Here is a 21,244-nt window from a genome sequence, read left to right on the forward strand (position 1 = left end):
CATTATTTGCTGATGATATGATACTGTACATAGAAAACCCTAGAGCCACAGTCAAAAAACTACTGGACCAGATAAATGAATTCAGCAAGGTGGCAGGATATAAAATTAATACTAAAAAATTAGAGGCATTTTTATACACCAACAATGAACTGTCTGAAAGAAAAATTAAGGAATCTATCCCCTTCACTATTGCAACAACAAAAAATAAAGTACCTAGGAGTAAATTTAACCAAGGAGGTTAAAGACTTGTACTCATAAAATGATAAAACACTGATAAAAGAAATCAAGGAAGATACAAACAAGTGGAAGCATATACCATGTTCATGGTTAGGAAGAATAAACATTATTAAAATGTCCATATTACCCAAAGCAATTCATAAATTCAATGTAATTCTTATTAAAATACCAATGACATACTTCAAAGATATAGAAAAAATAATCCAAAAATTTATATGGTACCAAAAAAAGAACACAAATAGCCTTAGCAATTTTGAAAAAGAAGAATAAAATGGGTGGTATCACATTTCCTGATATCAAGTTATATACCACAAGGCCATTGTACTCAAAACAGCCTGGTACTGGCATAAGAACAGGCATATCAATCAATGGAACAGAACAGAGAACCCAGAAATAAACCCACAGCTTTATGAACAATTAATATTTGATAGAGTAAAAACAGTCTCTTTAACAAATGGTGTTGGGAAAATTGGACAGCTAACTGCAAAAAAATGAAACTAGACCACCAACTTATACCATTCACAAAAATAAATTCAAAATGGATAAAAGTCTTAAATGGAAGTCATGAAACCAGAAGCATCCTAGAGGAAAACATAGTCAGTAAGCTCTCCGACATCTCTTGGAGCAATATATTTGCTGATTTATCTCCATGGGCAAAGGAGATAAAGGACAGGTTAAACAAATGGGAATATATCAAACTAAAATGCTTTTGCACAGTTAAAGACAATATGAACAAAATAAAAGGCAAACCACACAATGAGAGAACATATTTGACAATACGCCTGATAAGGGGTTAATAACCAAAATTTATAAAGAACTTGTAAAACTCAACACCAGGTAGATAAACAATCCAATCAAAAAATGGGCAAAAGAAATGAATAGAGACTTCTCCAAAGAGGACATACAGATGGCCAATAGGCAGATGAAAAAATGTTCGACATCACTAATCATTAGAGAAATGCAAATTAAAACCACAATGAGATATCACCTCAAACCAGTCAGAATGGCACTCATTAACAAAACAACACATAATAAGTGCTAGAGAGGGTGTGGAAAAAGGAACCCTCTTGCACTGCTGGTGGGAATGCAGACTGGTGCAGTTACTGTGGAAAACAGTATGGAGATTCCTCAAAAAATTAAAAATGGAACTGCCTTTTGACCCAGCCATCCCACTTTTAGGAATATATCCCAAGAACACCACATCAATGATTCAAAAGAAAAAATGCACTCCCATGTTTATGACAGCATTGTTTACAATAGTGAAGATATGGAAACAGCTCAAGTGTCTGTCAGTGGACGAGTGGATTAAAAAACTATCATACAGCCCTGGCCGGTTGGCTCAGTGGTGGAGCGTTGGCCTGGCATGCAGAAGTCCCGGGTTTGATTCCTTGCCAGGGCACACAGGAGAAGCACCCATCTGCTTCTCCACCCCTCCCCCTCTCCTTCCTCTCTGTCTCTCTCTTCCCCTCCCTCAGCCGAGGCTCCACTGGAGCAGAGATGGCCCGGGCGCTGGGGATGGCTCCTCAGCCTCTGCCCCAAGTGCTGGAGTGGCTCTGGTCGCAGTGGAGCGAAGCCCCGGAGGGGCAGAGCATCGCCCCCTGGTGGGCAGAGCGTCGCCCCCTGGTGGGCAAGCCGGGTGGATCCCTGTTGGGCGCATGCGGGAGTCTGTCTAACTGTCTCTCCCTGTTTCTGGCTTTGGAAAAATACAGGGAAAAAAAAAAGCTATGGTACATATACACAATGGAATACTATGGGGCCATAAAAAGAAGGAAATCTTACCTTTTGCGACACATGGATGGACCTGGAAAATATTACGTTAAGTGAAATAAGCCAGGCAGAGAAAGAAAAATGCCGTATGACTTCACTCATTTGAGGAATCCAATGAACAATATGAACTGAGGAATGGAATAGAGACAGAGGTGAGATCAAAGGGTTCAGAGGGAAAGCGGACAAAGGAAAAGGGGATGATAGGATGGAATGAGAGCAGAAAAGCAAAACTGAACGAGGGTGTTGTAGGAAGGAGGGCAAGGGGGATGTGGTGGGGAACATGGGGGAGAGGCAAAGTATTCAGAGGGACACTAGAATCTATGTACACCCAATACATTAAAATAAAATAAAATTATATATATATATATGACATTTTTGACAATATTAGAGGTGTGGGGGAATGGGGTATCAAATTTCAGAAGGGAGAGCAGACAATTTGTAGGTAGTTGAGGAACAGCAGGATATACATGGCAGGAAAATCTTTGCCCGGTGTCTCCAAAAATCCTTGCTAGGATAAGGAGAGATAGAAATCAAGGTCATGTGAAAAGGCCTCAGTTGAATATTAGCAGGAATGCTCAGCTATATGGTTCAGAGAGAGAGAGGCAAGCTTTGGTTTTCAGGGAAGTATTCACAAAGAAAATGAGATTTAAGAGAGACAATTTATTAAAATCTTAAATGGGCAGTAAGATAGCCCAATCAAATGAAGGTCTATCAATGGAAGGAAGTTGGGCAAGATCAGATTTTTAAAAAGTATAAATTTTGAAGTGTCAAGTGTGTATTGGATGAGAAAACGTGTAAACTTACTTTTCTCATAACAGAATCTGACAGTGATCAGCAACCTTAGAGTCATTGAATCCAACCACCTTGATTCATGAATGAAGAAAGAAGCTGCATGATTACATGAGGTCGGCTTCAAAGAAAAAAGGAGACAGGTTTCCTCTGAGCCAATAGCCAGCAGAGCATGATGTGGGTGGCCCACACAGGAGAGCTGGGTTTTACTGCTAAGTTATGCTGCGTCTTTCACCAAATTGAGAGTGACTCATAACAATCATCCACCTTCTTCTTGGATTAACGTGAAATATGCTGAAGAAGGCCCATTCAACACACCCATCCCCTCGGTGAAGAGCAAAACAATCAAATACAAATAGACTCAGGAGTGAGATGTGGCTCAAAATGTCAGGAAAGCTAGAGAAGGAGAATGATGTGGACCTGAAATTAACATTAACTTTCTTACCTGTACCATCAGGAAGGAACATAGAGAAGTAGCTTTATCATGAATGATTGTCCAACAAGGTGCTTAGAAGAAAGAGAAAATGACTCCTCCTCCACAAATTCTGCCATTTCTCAATACTTAAGACTGAGTTAATGCTAAATTTATAGCCACCGCTTTTTCTTTGATTTGTGTCATTACTTTTATATCTGAGTCAAATATAGAGGTTTCCTTATTCTTTAAGACTGCTTTGACTTGCTTCATTTCATATCTGGGGAAATCCAAAACCTTCTCTATGATCCCAGTATTTCTATGGATCCTTAGGGAGCATTCTATTTGCCTCTGCTGCCTCTTGGTGTCCACTCCCTTTCCCTTAGTATTGGCTGTGTGTCACAATGGTCTAAACATGAAGTTCACTCCTTTCACCAATTTTCACAAACAACGTTCACTCAACAGACACATGAATGTGCTGCAGACCTATGGGTCCTGGAGGGCCAACATTGCACACAGAATAGTAATCTAGAAATTGCTAATGTACACAATTTAATCTCCAAAATCCATCTGAACCCCTTCTCTGAGCCTCCCTTCTCCAGCTGTTGTTTTCTCTGCTCTTTCTCCCTGCAGTGTCCAGGCTCTTCAAGTCTGGCTACTTCCTCCTATCTCCCTCCCAGATTGCACTGGGAACTACCAAAATAGCCCCTTAAAAAGAGAGGTCACAGCTGCCCAATTTTTACTCCTAATCTCCCAAGCCCCAGAACAATAGTTATTAAGAACAGGACTATGTACAATACCAAATTCTTGAAAAATAGCAGTGATACATCCTTTAGTATCTCTTTTTCATCTTTTCAATGATCTAAATGAAAATCATTTGTTCAATGGGTATTGAATTCCTAGTGTCTCTAGGCACTGAAAGAAATGAGTTTCCCTTACTAGGAAATATTCTCATTTGAAGGCATTCGGTACATAGAATGTGAACATTTTTTTCTGACATATTTGAATAAGTCTTACAAATCTCCAAAGGAGATCATCTAACTTCATCATCATCTTCTTCACTATTATTTTGGTTACAAGAGCCATTTCATAGCTCTTGACTTAGTTATATTTACTCTTCATAAGATCAACCTTTCAGAACAGGTAAAGACTAGATAGAAGTGATTCTAACTTTTGATTTTGAAAAAAATAACACTGAAAGATACAGAGTAGACCAGGCAGGGACCTTCTGTGGTCTTCCTACAGGACCTATTTATGTGTCTATCAGTTTCCAGATGTCAATTAAGTCTGATAATTGGTATGGAAAAATATTTCCCCCATGTAAGTGAGCCTTTAGAATTAGAATGTTTCCATACTTTGAATAACAGGAGTGGTTTCCATTGAAATGAGGTAATTAATGACTTAGAAGACTACAGAACAGAACTAGGAGAGAGAGAATGAATAGGTCTCTGTTCATTTCAATGTGTAGTAAAGACACAGGAAGCTTTTCCTGAGTCATTGCCTCTGTCACATGACCAAGTTTGTTTTCTACCAAGTATAGATTTAGCTGTTGATTTTAAGTGTGTTCATTTGGATGAGGTGAAGATTCATAAATTATTATATTTGTGTTAAATGTGATATGCCATAATGTGGAAATTTATATGGTTAAAAATTTTAAAGCAATAGACTCCCCCTGAATTGCAGGGCTGCATTAGGCTTTTCATAAGCCCCAGGTAGGCACTCCTGCCTTTGTGGGCCCCTTTCTCTGTAAGAGAAATAAATAGTAAAAATTAGATTCTATGAGTGCATTGATATAAACATTAATATAATCTAGGCTGGATTCATTCTCATATAGTCATTATATTTATTTATTTTTCTTCTGATTTTAAAATAAACTAAAATTAAAACATCTTTATGTACCCATAAAAGTATAGTGGACCCGATGTACTGAGTCTACCATGCCTCATGGGACAGTCAACCCCACTGAATTGTCCTATAAATTCACAAACAACGCCTTTCTGGCCACCACCGCCATACATACACACAGCCTTTCACACTGAAATGAAGTCTGTCAAGGTCATCTCTTTGGGAAATAAATAGTACATTGGTTCTAATGCTGCTGTCATTTCTGAAGTTTTTTTTAAACAGCTCAATTTGGAGACCTAAGACAAAAATCTGAAATTTATGATTTGCTGTTAAAACTATAGTATGTTAGTGAAAATAATATTTTTCTATAAGGATTTGCTTTATATAGTTTCAACTTCGAAAAAGCCTAAGTTTAAACTTAAGCATTATATTAGTGTTTGGTTAAAGTGTTTATTTTTTTTTTTAAAAAAGGCTACTTAGCTAAATGGTTATAAAGTAAATTTGCAACCTTCTGCTAAATAATACATTTTTCCTATTTCTAAGTGAGTAACAATTGTATTTGCCCATTCTCCAGAAACAAACAGTATCTACTATATTTTTCTTGCAGTATATTCTTTCCATAAGCAGAGCAAATCTAAACAAGGATCTATTAACTGGTAAGTCCAAGGTTTTATTTACCAGTTTTCATTTTGAGTATAACATATGAGCCTAACTTTGTCACAGGGTTTATTGGGATTTTTTTTTTTACTATTTCTTGTTATTAGCAATTAAGAAAAGGACTATGTGCCATACCAAGTCCTCAAATAGTGGTAGTGATACATCCTCTAGCAGGGGTGGTCAACCTTTTTATACCTACCACCCACTTTTGTATCTCTGTTAGTAGTAAAATTTTCTAACCACCCACCAGTTCCACAGTAATGGTGATTTATAAAGTAGGGAAGTAACTTTACTTTATAAAATTTATAAAGCAGAGTTACAGCAAGTTAAAGCATATAATAATAATTACTTACCAAGTACTTTATCTCAGATTTTCACTAAGTTTGGCAGAATAAATCTTTATAAAACAACTTACTATAGTTAAATCTATCGTTTTATTTATACTTAGGTTGCTCCGCTACCGCCCACCATGAAAGTTGGAGTGCCCCCTAGTGGGCAGTAGGGACCAGGTTGACTACCACTACTCTAGTGTCTCTTTTTCATCTTTTCAAGGATCTAAATGAAAATTATTTGTTCAATGTGTATTGAATTCCTATTGTCTCATACATACTGAAATAAATGAGTGCTTTCCCCTATGAATAATGCACAGTCTAGTAGAACAACAGATATGCTCTAATGATTTGCAAAGTGACACAATTAGAATTGAATTTCAGAAAAATGAAAAGCAGTAAGGTGGAAGGTAGTAGAGGGCTGCAGTCTTCAGAGTACTGGGATAATCCCTGTGAGCTAAAAGGAGGCCCTGGACTAAAGCTATAGCAACATAGTTGGAGAAAAGGGTGTAAATTCATGGCATCTCTAGGGGACCCAATAGATAAGAGGGTGTAGGAGGTTGAAAATGGGGAAGGTGTAAAATATAACCCTGATGTTTCTAATTTGAGTAACTACAAAGGCTTACACATTAATGAAAAAGCCCCTGGATTGGTAATTAAATATGAAGCTTAGTTAATCAATCCAATCACATCCCATGTAGCCCTTGGTCATAGTAGTTTTTTCTCCTCTTCAGCATTTGTTTATATTTGTTTGTTTTTAAAGATTTTATTTATAATTTTAGAGAAAGGGAGAGGGAGCGAGATCATAGTTGTCTTATTTTAATGGTTCGTTGATTTCTCCTCATATGTACCTTGACTAGGCAAGCCCAGGGTTTCAAACCAGCGACATCAGCATCTCAGATCTATGCTCTATGCATTGCTCCACCACAGGTCAGGCTCCTCTTCAGCATTTGTACTAACTAGATTCATTCCCTGCAAAGCGTGCCTCTTAAGCACCTTCTGTCTCCCAGATCAGTTTGTCTTGATGCAGACTAGCAGTCTCTGCTCTTTGGAGAACCCAAAGCTAGTTTGTAATATGTCTGTAGAATTGAATTGAATTAAACTGGGAGGAGGAGTGATGTGGAAAGTCATTCTAGTACATTCACCAGGGACTTAAGAAACAGGACTTAGTATTTTTTTTTAAGTGAGAGTAGGAGAGATAGAGACAGATTCCCTCATGTGCTCCAACCAGGATCCACCACACAACCCCCATCTGAGGCTGATGCTCTGCCTATCTGGAACCACTCACAACTGAGCTATTTTTATCACCTGAGGTGGAAGCAACACAGAGCCATCTTTGGTCCCTGGGGCCAAAGCGCTCAAATCAATTGAGCCATGGCTGCAATAAAGGATGAGAGAGAGAGAAGAGAGAAGAGAAGAAGAGAAGAAGAGAAGAGAATGGGCCAGGGCGTAGAAGCAGATGGGCACTTTTCCTGTGTGCCCTGACTGGGAATTGAACCTGGGACTTCCACATGCCAGGCCGACGTTCTGTTTAGACAAATTGCCAGGGCTAGGATTTAGTATTCTTAATTCAATTTTTTTACCTACATTTTCAAGGCTGTCTTTTGGATGGGCAGATGGGGAAGGTGGACTTAGCTGGGTAGATAGATTCAGGTCTGTGTTAAGAAAATATATAAACTAAAAAATACCTTTTAAAAAATGTAGTATGGGTGACCTAAGACAATCTCATTATAGTATTTTATGACTTTATTAAGATAAACATAAAAACAAGCATTCACTGAGGCACAAGGCACTATATTAAGTGCTATATATGCATTGAATTGTATAACCCTCCCAACAACTATGTGAGGTGGGAATTATCTTTATTTCAGTTGTACAGATGGTGAAGGAGGCTTACAGGGCTCCATACTGTAACAGATCACACTATTAATAACTGATAGAATCTGGATTTAAACTTGAGTCTATTTATTTCAAAGTCTAAGCTTTTAACTACTACAATCACTGCCTCCAATATTATATATAAAACATCTGCTAATACTAAGGAGCTGACACAAATGGGGAAGATCAGCCTCAGTGCACGAGTAGAAGCCCTCTCACTGCTTGTCACTGAAATGTGCTGCACAGCATGCAACTTCATAAATGCTATGTTAGCAAAATGAATGCTGAACCTCGTGACTCCTAAACTTTGTTTGGAATGTAATGTTCTTTAGTCCATTTCACAAACCACCCATCCACATAGTCAATCAAGTATAAATGCTCATTTATTCCTGAGTGAACAACCCCCCCCAGAATAACTAAAGCATTTTCCTGCATCAGCATTTCATGAGGAATTCTTCCACAATTCATTATTTCATGGGATGTTAATAACTGTTAGGCAAGATAAACAGAAAAAGGACATATGATCAAGTGAGTTTGATAAGTCCTGCATCAAACAAGTTTTAGGGTTTTTTGTTTTTATTTTTGTTTTTTTGGAGTGGGGGGGACAGACAGATAGGAAAGAAGAGAGAAAAGCATCAACTCATAGTTGTGGCACCTTAGTTGTTCATTGATTGCTTCCTCATATGTACTTTGACTGGGGTGCTCCAACTGAGCCAGTGACCCCTTGCTCAAGCCAGTGACCTTTGGGTTCAAGCCAGTGACTGTGAAGTCATGTCAATGATTCCACACTCAAGCTGGCGACCCATGCTCTAACTGGTGAGCCTGCACTCAAGCCGACAACCTCAGGGTTTCGAACCTCGGTCCTCAGCATCCCAGTCAGATGCTCTATCCACTGCATCACCACCTGGTCAGGATCAAACAAGTTTTAAGTCTTTCTTTATACAGTACTTTCAGGGTCTTTAGTCTACTAGTTTGCATTGCTGACCTTCTAGGGCAATGCTGTCCAACATGTAGTCTCAAATGTCAGTCTCTTGTGTAATTTAAAGTTTTATATTAATCACATTAAAAAAATCTAAAAAGAAACTGGTGAACTTAAACCTAAAAAGAAACTGGTGAACTTAACAATGTATTTTAACCTAGTATATCCAAATGTTATCATTTTACTATCTAATCAATATGATAATTATTTATGAGACATTTTCATACTCTTATGTTATTATTATTATTATTTTGCACTAAGTTGTTAAAATCCTATGCCCTCAACTCATCTCCATTTGGACCTGTCATCACATTTCAAATACTCAAGAGCCACAGGTAGCTGGAGACCTGGACAGCATTTCTGACATGGCCATGGTCAGAGTGTTAGCATTTCTCTAAAGGATTTGACCACAGAAGTTTGTTTTCTTTTAGGGAGCACATCATAGGACTATTGTTCTGTGGCATATTCTTTGGGAGGTATTAGAATACATTTAAGAAAAACATAAAATAAAGTTGATTCTACAAATACATTTTGTATTTGTAAAAAGCAGCCTTAGTGGCCCTGGACAGTTGGCTCAGCGGTAGAGCGTCCGCCTGGTGTGAGGGGACCTGGGTTCAATTCCCGGCCAGGGCACATAGGAGAAGCGACCATTTGCTTCTCCACCCCCCCCCCCCTTCCTCTCTGTCTCTATCTTCCCTCCCGCAGCCAAGGCTCCATTGGAGCAAAGATGGCCCGGGCGCTGGGGATGGCTCCTCGGCCTCTGCCCCAGGCGCTAGAGTGGCTCTGGTTGCGGCAAAGCGATGCCCCGGAGGGGCAGAGCATCGCCCCCTGGTGGGCAGAGCGTCGCCCCTGGTGGGCATGCCGGGTGGATCCCGGTCGGGCGCATGCGGGAGTCTGTCTGACTGTCTCTCCCCGTTTCCAGCTTCAGAAAAATACAAAAAAAAAAAAAAAAAAAAAAAAAAAAAAAAAAAAAGCAGCCTTAGTGATTCAGATAAATTCTGATTTATCTGAAGTTATTTGCCAAAAGATTTCTTACACATAAATAAATCTTTGGTTTAAGATCACTGAGATTTCAATATCCTAAAACTCCTAGTCCTACATTCAGGAATCTTAAAGTCTTCATGTCTTCATACTCAAGTCAAACTAAATCAAAATAGAACAAAAAATTCCAAATTAGAAACAAACAAACAAATAAATAAATAAAGGAGAGAGATAAATATAGACGGGACTACTGAGTTGAATGTCAGGACCTCTGGCTTATATTTCCTGACATTTTAATTTCTGTGATCTCAGACATCTTCTTTTTTCCTTCCAGAATCTCAGTTACTCCATTTAGAAGATGAATAGTTTTGAACTAATCCCTACATCCTGATTTGTAGCTTTAAAAACAATAAATAGCCTGTAATTACAGCTTTGTATACTGGAGAATTCATAGGGACAAAAATCATATTTTACTACTATGACAAGAACATGATTAATAGTTCATAAAATGAAAATCACTAAATTCTATAGATGGCTAGCAGGCAAAATAAAAAATAAAATAAATATACTATAATAACCTGGTTTTATTTATTAAGAGGTTCCAACTATTTTTACTCATTTTCTGCCTACAAGTTCCAGTGTGTCATTATAAAAAGAATTAGTAACAAGGCACTGGCCAGTTGGCTCAGTGGTAGAGTGTTGGCCCGGCATGTGGAAGTGCTGGGTTCGATTCTCAGTCAGGACACACAGGAGAAGCAATCATCTGCTTCTCCATCCTTCCCCTTTCTCTCTCCTTCTCAGCTTGAATAGTTCGAGTAAGTTGGCCCAAGGCATTGAGGATGGTACCATAGCCTCACTTGAGGTGTTAAAATAGCTTGGTTGCCAAGCAATGGAGCAGTGGCCCCAGATAGGCAGAGCATCACCCTGTAGGGGGCTTGCCAGGTGGATCCTGGTCGGGGTGCATGCAACAGTCTGTCTCTCTGCCTCCCTGCCTCCCTGCCTCTCACTTAATAATAATAAAAAAAGAATTAGTAACAATAATTTATATTTGTTACAACTTGAATTAGAAATCTAGAGGGCTTGTAGCAGGCACAGTATGAGAAAGAGTTTGGCTGAATATTTTCAATCACAAATAAAGCCTTAAGTTACAGGCAACTTAAAAAATATGTAATGCCTATTTCTTTCCCAAGGTGCCAATAATTACAGCAATGCCAGAATTTGCATAAAGAAGTTAGTTTTTTTTGTTTTTTTTTTTGAGATGAGAGTAGTTGATTTTTATTCATGTCTTTTTCTATCAAATTATTCTGGAATACTTACCAAAGAGTTGTTAAATTATCACTTTAATCATTTTTACATTGCTAAGAATAAATAGCTCTAGCATACTGTTGTCAGAAAATGATTAGTATTTCAACTTGATTATGTGAAATAAGAATTGGAAATTTAGTTGTTTGCTTTCTTTCTTTGTTTCCTTAGCTGTTGAGAAATATCCCAATGCGAAGGTGTACTTTGGCCACAGGCTGTTGAAATGTAACCCCGAGGAAGGCATGATCACTGTGCTTGGGTAATCACCAGTCATCAGCCTTTTGACTTAAGAGGAAAAAAATGAAGAATATCTGTAAATCTGTAAACTTTGTTCTTTGGCTCTTTTGAAAGAGTTACTGTATTTCCCATGTATAAGACACACCTTAATTTTGAGGCCCGAAATTTGGGGGAAAAAAATATTACATAAAGTTACTGAACTCAAGTTTTATTCATAAAATTCATACAACTCCTCATCACTGTCAAAACTCCCATCCATTAGCTTGTCCTCATCTGTGTCTGATGACAATCACTGTCTTCAACAATGAGTGCAAAAACAAGCACAAAAAGAGGGAAATGCAAGTAAAAAAAATCAACAACCACTGTATAAGACACACCCAGGTTGTAGACCCCAAATTTTTCTGGAGAAAAGTACATCTTATACATGGGGAAATATGGTAAATGATTACTCAAAGGGAATTCAACTAGATTCTAGATTAGATGAGTTGTAGGCTGAAAATAAGCCTTTGATCCCTCTGAGTAGGTCAGGGAGCCTCTTGCTCACCCTACCTCCCACAGTATCCACACTGGGCCCACACTGGGTTTCCATCTCTATCCTCCCTAGCAACAGATGACCCTCCACAGCCCTGCTTCTCCTCCTCTCTTTCTGGATGTTTATTGTCTGTTTCTCCTTAGCTGACTCTATTTCCTCTAAAGTTCCAAGCCTCATGGCCCACTCTTGTGCTATGTCATGGATTCCCAGTTCATTCAACAACCACCTTAAACTCACATCTCTAGAATGAAGCTGTCTAGCCCAGGCCTGTACCTTTATTCTGAGTCCTAAATTCAATCCTAATCAATGTTAATTTTTCATTAAACATCTTCATAGATACCTCTTGCCATGACCTCAAACTCATCTGTAACCTTGGTCATCTGCTTTTCTCCAAGCATGCCCCACTCCTGACTTGCCTAGTATATTACCCAGGTAATTATTAATAGAATCATTGTCAAGTGATTCTTTCCTTTCCTTCTTTTCTCCTAATTTTTCTGCTGGCTTCAGAGTCTGTCTTCTTCCTGAGCACCACAGTCCTGGGCTGTCATCTCTGCACGGGTAGACTACTGTGGTCACCTTGTCTCCATTCCCGGCCTCTTCTACAGTCTGCCTTCATGCCAACATGCCCACTACAAGTGAGATTTCTTATGTTTTCACTCTTCATACGTCATCCTCCCAATGGAAAAAAAATAAATAAGTTTTTCCCTTATGCCAGGACAATGTATTTAAACCTTTTGTTTTAACATTCAAAATTATCTTCTCCCTTTTTTCCCTCCCCACACTGGATTCTTTTCTTAAGCGTATCTTCTGCTCCTCTTTGCTCAAGCCAGATGTATTGTTCCTAAAAAAAAAATAAAAAAAAATAAAAAAAAATAAAATAAAATTCCAGGTTACATACCCGCGTTGGTTCATACATTTCCTCCACTTGGAAGGCTTTGCCTTCTTTTCAAGATTGTCTTTCTTCATTTAGGAAACTTGACTCTTAGACACACTTCCATGGCCTGGTATGTCTTTATTAGTCAGTAGGGTTGTGTGTTATTCTCATTCTCAGAAGGAAACCTGTGATAGAGATAAGTTTATTGACTATTTTATAGCTATCGACTCAAAGCTCCAAGTCAGAGTTGTAAAAGGGAGTAGTAGCCTCATTGACTGGCAACTTTTGTACCCAAATAGAGGTGCACCATCATTTTTACCACTAACCTTTTTCTTTTCCTTTCAATGGTTCATTTTATTTTTTAGGTCAGACAATGTCCCCAAAGATATCACTTATGACCTCATTATAGGATGTGATGGAGCCTATTCAACTGTCAGAAATCACCTCATGAAGAAACCCCGCTTTGATTACAGTCAGCAATACATTTCTCATGGGTACATGGAGTTGACCATTCCACCGAAGAATGGCAATGTAAGCCCTTTCGTTTCTTATCCCTTTTCCATACACCCCACCCATGTTGGTGTAGAAGCATATTCTAGTGCACTTGTTCTCAGTCACATGTCTTGGTCACTTTTGAGGTTTGGCACAAGTACTTTGTCATTAATAATAAATTGTGGTACTGGTATCTCTTGAATAATATCCCTCTCTCTCCCTTACCTATTGATATACTTTCTTAACTATTAAAGAGAGAGAGGAATTACAACTCTCCTCCTGGAATCACACAGGGAATTTGTCTTACATAATATTATTTAGGCCATTATGTAAGACAAAAGATGGGTGGGAAATCAATTCTATAAACTGGCAATCCAGAGGTCCTGTCCTTGTGATTAAATCAATAATAGTTATTAAATAAAGTGAAGAGCAAATTGTTGCAAAGATATTTCTAAGGAGTCTTTTATTGAATTATTGGGGTGACATTGGTTAACAAAATTATATAAGTTTCAGGTGTACAATTCTATAATATATCACCTGTATATTGTATTGCTATTTATCACTCTAAGTCAAGTCTCCATCCATCACCATATAATGCTCCTATACTCTCTTCTACCTCCTCCCTTTCTCTCTAGTAATCACTATGCTGTGGTCTGTATCTATAAGACTTTTTTTTTTTCGCTTATTCCTTCACCTCTTTTGCTCAGCCCTCCAACACCTCTTCCCTCTGAGAGCAGTCAGTCTGTTCTCTATCTGTAAGTCTGTTTATATTGTGTTTGTTAGTTTACTTTGTTCATTAGATTCCACATATGAGACTGGCATATCTCTGACTGGCTTATTTCACTTAGCATAATATTCTCTGGGTCCATCCATGCTGTCCAAAGGGTAAAATGTTTTTCTTTTTTTATGGCCAAGTAGTAATCCATTGTGTAAATGTATCACAGCCTTTCTACTCATCTACTGATGGGCACTTAGAGTGCTTCCAAATGTTGGCTATTGTAAATAATGCTGCAATAAACATAGGAGTGGGTATATGCCTTTGAATCAGTGTTTTGGGTTTCTTTGGATAAATATTTAGATCCCAAAAGTGAAATTACTGGTTCATAAAACAGTTCCATTTTTTTAAAAGTTTTTGAGGGAACTCCATACTGCTTTCCATTGTGGTTGCACCAATCCACATTCCCACCAGGAATGCACAAGGATTCCCTTTTCTCCACATCCTCGCCAGCACTTACTTGTCTGTTGATTTATTAATGATAGCCATTTTGACAGGTGTGAGGTGATATCTCTTTGTGATTTTAATTTGCATTTCTCTGACAATCTGTGATGTTAAGCATCTTTTCATATGTCTACTGGTCATCTATATGTCCTCTTTGGAGAAGTGTCTATTCAGGTCCTTTGCCCACTTTTTAGTTGAACTTTTTTGGGGGGTGTTTAGTTGTATATGCTCTTTATAAATTTGGCTGTTAACCCCTTATCAGATGTACTATTGGCGAATATGTTCTCCAAAAATTTTCTTATTCCCTTGTTCCAATGTTAAACCATATGTGGCCTGAGGCAGGCACATGATATGTATATTTTATATTTTCATAAACAAATAAGTGTAGGAACTTATTAAGGAAAACTAAAATATTGACAAAGGGAACAGGATCTTAGCTTATCAGTAAGGATATGTAAACAGCATTGGTTAAAGACCTTATTTACATATAAAACATTCATTTTTTTAAGGTAATGATATAATCTATCTGTATGAAGTTCAGATATATGCAGTCAGTTAATTTAGGCTAGTGGTATTATATACCAGTTATATACCAAACTGTGTCCATCAGTCAAATACAGATTTTAAGATTTCGTTGTCTTTCTATTTCTTCTTCCTGGTCAAAAATGTGTTTATGAATTCTTCAATGCTGATTTTATGGTTTTCAGGCAGATCCTATTCTCGTGGCCCAGGATCTGATAATTCTGAATTATAGGATATTGGGATTCTTTGAAAAATTGTCCCAGACTTGTGTGAAATCATGTCTTCTAATATACATTTAAGATACCGTTTATTTTCCAGGTACCCATATTTAATACTAATAGTTAATAGTTTACAAAATGTCTACACCATTTTGACATAGCAAGGTGACTCAGGCAAGAGAATATTTTGATGTAGCCCCAAAACAATCTACTGAAGATTACCCTTCCTTTTCCCCTTTCTTCCTTCCTTCTTCCCTCCTTCATCTTTTCTTTCTCTTTCTTTAATGTAACAGATACTTTTACTCTGTCTCTGATGATTGACTGGGGGAAGAAAGATTGGGGGAGTGACAGTATTGAGTGAATATTAAAGAGGTGCTTTGGGGAAATGATTGGGAGGCTCATCTTAAAGCTGTTTCTGCACAGCAAGCAAACTGTTTTTGCTTAGACTTTATGTTTGAGGAACTTGTGATGAGAGATGATTACTTTAAGTAGAACATGAATTGATAATAAAAAGTTGAAAACTTAAAGGTTGTTGTGTAATCTCATGAAAGATGTGTGAACAACAAGATGTTCTTGGTGTCCCATTTGCTATCTCAAAGCCATGTATAAACCATTATCAATGCCAATGGTGAATATGGAACATATATATTTTCTTCCAAACTGTTTTTTTTTTAGAGATAAAGAGAGAGACAGGGACAGACAGACAGGAAGGGAGAGAGATGAGAAGCATCGATTCATAGTTGTGGCACCTTAGTTGTTCATTGATTGCTTTCTCATATGTGCCTTGACTGGGGGCTCCAGTTGAGCCAGTGATCCCTTGCTTAAGCTAACAACCATAGGGTCATGTCTATGATCTCATGTTCAAGCTGGTGACCCTGTGCTCAACCCAGCAACCTCGTGGTTCCAAACCTGGGTCCTCAGCATCCCAAGGTGACACTCTATTCATTGTGCCACCACCTGGTCAGGCCTTTCAAACTGTTTTTAATCAGCAGTTTCAACTATCACTATTGCAGTAAATGATAAATTGGCCAGCTGTCACTTATCTTCTTTTTCTTATCTTTTGGAGCCCTAGAAGTGATCAAAAGATAGCCGGAGAGAAAAGCAAGAACATTTGCCAACCCCAGACTGGCCCCCTTACTACCCATCTCAAGTACTGCTCATCTAGCAGACCCCTTTGCTCAGCAAGTTCACCCCTACCCAGAAGTCACTGCCCTTCACTCTTTATTTAGTCCATGAATCCTTTGTTTTAACCACTCACACCCTACATATTTCTTACCTGGCCAGCTGTTATTCCTGTACTTCTAATTTTACACCAAATCACCTATTGTCTCTCTGCCACTTGAATTGTTGTTAAAAGGAAGTGATTTGGCTTTCCACATGAATACATGTTGCCCATTCAATTGCACTATAAGATCTTTTAAGTCAAAGAGTTATGCATTTATGTATTTTTATGTCTATATATTGGGCTTTCTTTGGGGCTCTGGGGATTAAAACAACAGGTAGAATAGTCCCTCCTCCTACTACACAAATAACTACAACAAAGGATGAAAATTTCAGCTAGGAGACTATTCTGTGCTTCCTGTGTTCTGCTTACTATGTAAAATATATACATAGAAAGTGCTTTCCAAATATTTGTAAAATGTATACAAACTTGAAATAGTTGTAGCATTGATTGTCTTATTCTTGTATATGTAAAATATCCTTGGGAACTTCAAGGGTCTGAGCCAATTGAATCTTGGGGCTACTAATCTACCCAAGTAGTCAATACTTACTCAGGCTGCTATTGTGTTGTAGAGGGGTCGCTAAAGAGACCAGGACTCTCTATTATTTATGTTGTTTGAAGCAAGTGTAAAATTTGGTTTTGCCCATAAAATTTAAATTAGGCCTTTTTTCATCTATACAAATAAGTCCCCAAATAAGGTGAAAAATAAAGTATAAAAATATGGTACACACATATATGTATATCCATACAAATATAGTTTATATGTGTATATATATATTTATATAAGCATATATATCTACGTGTATGTGTGTATTTGTGTGTATGGAATAAAGAGAAGAAAAAAAAAGAGAGAACATCTTACAGCATGTCTCAAATCTTCAATTATACCTACTGTCAAAAACTCATCCCCCCCAAAATACAAAAACACACCATACTAGCATACAGAAAATAGGGTATTGATTTTAAACTTTTTAAAGTCAAGTGATGAAGTACATTTGTAATAAAAGGCAATAAGTTTTATATTTTTAAAAAAACTCCCCTAAGGTTGAGTTTATAAAGACAGTACAGAAAAGTATTTTCTAAGACTATTTCTATTTTATGTAGCAAGAGACATGCATTCTACCACAAAGGTGATACTGATTTAAATTGCTATGGAAACAACTATGAAATAAGCAGGGTCAGTATTTTAGATGTGTGGCATTAATATATGAATCAAATATATATACTTTTTTTTCTGCAGTATTCCATGGAACCTAATTATCTGCATATTTGGCCTAGAAATACCTTCATGATGATTGCACTTCCTAACAAGGTAGTATAGAATCTCAACTATAATTTTGCATCTTTAATTAATGTTTTTTACCTTTGTACTTAGCATGTATATACCTAATTAAACTCATCATCATTTAGTCTATTTAGTGATTACATTTGAAACACTTGGGGATTACTGAGGAAAACCTTGAAGCCATTCTAATTATTTGAGATTGAGCATGGTCACTAAGGGGGGTCACCTGTGGTGGTGCTTATTGTCTTCCCCAAGACAATGTAGGAAGAAATGATTCCCAAATAAAGCCAAAGAGACTTGGGTTGTATATTGGGAAATACTTTTAGTCTTTAAGACTTATAAAACATTGGAATATACATGATCAAAAAAGAATTAGCTGTTCTTTCACTAGCTATACACGTTTTTGATAAATATATAAAATACATATGTTATTGTTATTGTCATTTTATTATTGTTATTGTTATATATTATAGATAGATATAGCTGTCTGTTTCTCTTGTTGGTTTTTTTCTTTATCCTTTTTTCTCTTGTTATCAGTCCTGGGGCCCAATGTTTATTAATACTGTCAAAAAAAATAGAGAAAAAAGGAGAAATTAAATCCAATCAATCTTTTAGTAATCTAAAGTGTAGTGTTTTTTTGGTGAAAATATCTGGAATTTATAGGGTAGAAATTCTCTTAATAACTGAGGAGCTGGGGAGAAATCCTGACACTTGTCACAGCCTTTCTTTGGGAGTCATGGAAAAAGCGAGGATGCCCTTCCTGTCTGCTTGGATATTCCTCCCAGGTGCCCATTAGCCACAGCAAGAACATGGTGATTTAGCGATTCACCTTTGTGCCCACTTCAGGGGCCTCCTATTCCCTCCCCTACTGTTCTTTTTCTCACAGGACAAATCTTTCACATGTACTTTGTTCATGCCCTTTGAAGAGTTTGAGAAAATCGGGACCAGCAGAGCTGTGCTGGATTTCTTCCACACATACTTTCCAGACTCCATTCCTCTAATTGGAGAGTAAGTTTCAAGATCCACAATTGTCAGAAATCCATTAAATGTAAATGAGTTAAACATTCTAATTAAAAGGAAGTTTTTGGTAAAATGGATTAAAAAACTAGAACCAAATATGTGCTGCTTACAAGAGACACATTTTATATTAAAAAAACACAAGTATGCTGAGAGTAAAAGGATGGAAAAAAGCTCTATTATGCAGAGTAACCAAAAGAGAGTAGCTATACTCTTATCAGACAAAATAGACTTTAAGATATAATGGTTACTAGATACAAGAGAAAAAAAAGATGTGTAATCATGCCTTTTGCTCCATTGGTTTGAGTTATTCATAATTCATATGAAGGTTATGCATCTTTTTTAGTTTTGCTTAGACATGTTCAATTGAGCAGTGACTTAGACATGAAACTTATATTATCAAAAGTGAATGTTGGCTGTGAGCAGTTAGCTGAAAAAATCCAGGCCATGGCCAGCTGCTCTGGGAAAGACAAGTCACCGATGTCCCAAAGCCTTTCTATACCCTGTGCAAGCTCTCTAACCCTTGGTGGAGAAGCAAATCTGTGGCATAGCAGATACCAGCAGCCTCAAGTTCAGGTCTACCACTTACCAGCTGTGTAAACTTTCCTATATCTCATCCCTTCACAGTAAAATGGTGATAATAATAGTGACTGCCCCAAAGGGTTACTGTGAGGACTGACAACATGCCTGTAAATCATTCAGCACAAGGCCTGGCACACAAAGTCCCTAAGACTGATTGTATTAACTGTCTGGTTTAGAACACATGGCTCCACCAGCCCATGTCAGCCTCACACTCCAAGTGAGCCTTTGGCATCTGACCTCACCCAGGGCCTCCACCTCCACAGTCCCTCCATCCTGGATTCCAGCTCACTTTCTCCCTCCCATGATGTCTTCACGGAGGCAGCCCAAGGCTGCAGAAAGAGCAAGATCTTAGCACTGCTCTGCCCCTTACTTCCTTGAGTCTCAGCTTTTTCATCTTTAACATGGGCATCAGGATGCTGATTTTTAAGGGCAGTTGTGAAAACTTAGTGAGCTAACTGTGTAGCAGGGATAGCTCACTGCCAGTTCACAGCAGGCCTTTGAAAAATTGTCAGTTTTCATCCTTTCCTGCCAACTAATTCAGCCTGTGTTGTTCTCTCCTTCTCCAACGTTGATGGAAATCTCTGTCCACACACCAAAATTTAGCCTTATGTCTCATGGCTAGTTCTTTTCTTCCCAACCAGATTTAAGATCTGAATTATATACTATTCCTCTATTTAGAGCTTCCACAAAACCTCTGTGGATGCTTTTCAAACACTGGCTTGATTACAACTGTCCACTTTCAAATACATATAAATTCAAATCAATTTTTATTTTGTTTTGTTGTGGTTTAATCAATTTCACAGCAGCATGGCAATGTTTCCACGAAAATCTAAAACACATCAGCATCACTGAAAATTGTGTGACTGCACACATGAAATTTTCATTTATAAAACACAGGTATATTTCAAAACATTGAAATGTAGCCGGAGGTGTTATTTTGTTTGTTTGTTTTTGTTTTTTTAATGTGAATAACATTGTTGCAGACCAAGAAGGTAATTAGGACAATGGAATTTGGGGACTGGAAGAAACCTCAGTTTCTCTCTTTCCTGCTTTCTTCCCATCATTCTTGTGTATTTGTCAATAAAATCCTACCATCATATAACCAGCAAATGTGAAAGAATTATGCAGTTTTTAATACCTAATTTAACATCTTTATGTTCTGATTATTTTTCTCTGAAGGCAAGCCCTGACACGAGATTTCTTTCTGTTGCCTGCCCAGCCCATGATATCTGTAAAGTGTTCTCCTTTTCACTTTAAATCATGCTGTGTCCTGATGGGAGATGCAGCTCACGCCATAGTGCCCTTTTTTGGGCAAGGAATGAATGCAGTAAGTGCTTTTCTCTGGGTAAATTCTAACCAAAAAAATCTTAAATTAAAAAGAATTTGTCCAAAACTATTCTTACAGAATCTCTGAGAACAGTCAACTCAAGAGTCATACCAGCTGTTTAATTAGATTCATCACTAACTAGAAGGAAGTCTTGGATTACTTGATCCAGTAATTTAATGTAAAGAAAAAAAACATAAAGCCTAAATTAGTTATCTGTGCACTTAGAAAATGTATTTATAGCTTCAAATTTGAAGTGTTGAATATCAGCAACATAAGGCTTAAGTTTTAAAATATTTTTTCTAGAGATTATGCATAAATATAGAAATGTTAGCCTTAAGGAAATAAAGGATCTCAGATTATCATTTTTTTCCTTCATTTTTTATTTCCAAAGGAAAGAAAAGACGATTGACATTGTTATATGAAACTATGAAGCAGAATAGATGCTTTCACGGAAATTTTATCATTCTGGCTAGAAAAATATTTCAGAAAAGAAATAGTGTTCAAATATCATGTGTGTTTTTGACAACTAATAGCTTTATAA

The 21,244-nt window shown here is 37.5% G+C and overlaps 1 protein-coding gene across 1 annotated transcript in view; it reads left to right on the plus strand.

The window, feature by feature from the left end:
* KMO (kynurenine 3-monooxygenase) overlaps positions 1–21,244 on the plus strand; it is a 47,930-nt gene that overhangs the window by 19,142 nt on the left and 7,544 nt on the right. Inside the window, 6 exon segments of the mRNA XM_066235260.1 lie at positions 5,658–5,706; positions 11,348–11,435; positions 13,185–13,350; positions 17,733–17,804; positions 18,664–18,785; positions 20,556–20,703. Coding sequence (XP_066091357.1) covers positions 5,658–5,706; positions 11,348–11,435; positions 13,185–13,350; positions 17,733–17,804; positions 18,664–18,785; positions 20,556–20,703 — 645 coding nt within the window.

Source organism: Saccopteryx bilineata, chromosome 1, assembly GCF_036850765.1.
Source record: "Saccopteryx bilineata isolate mSacBil1 chromosome 1, mSacBil1_pri_phased_curated, whole genome shotgun sequence".
In the NCBI taxonomy this organism is placed as follows: domain Eukaryota; kingdom Metazoa; phylum Chordata; class Mammalia; order Chiroptera; family Emballonuridae; genus Saccopteryx; species Saccopteryx bilineata.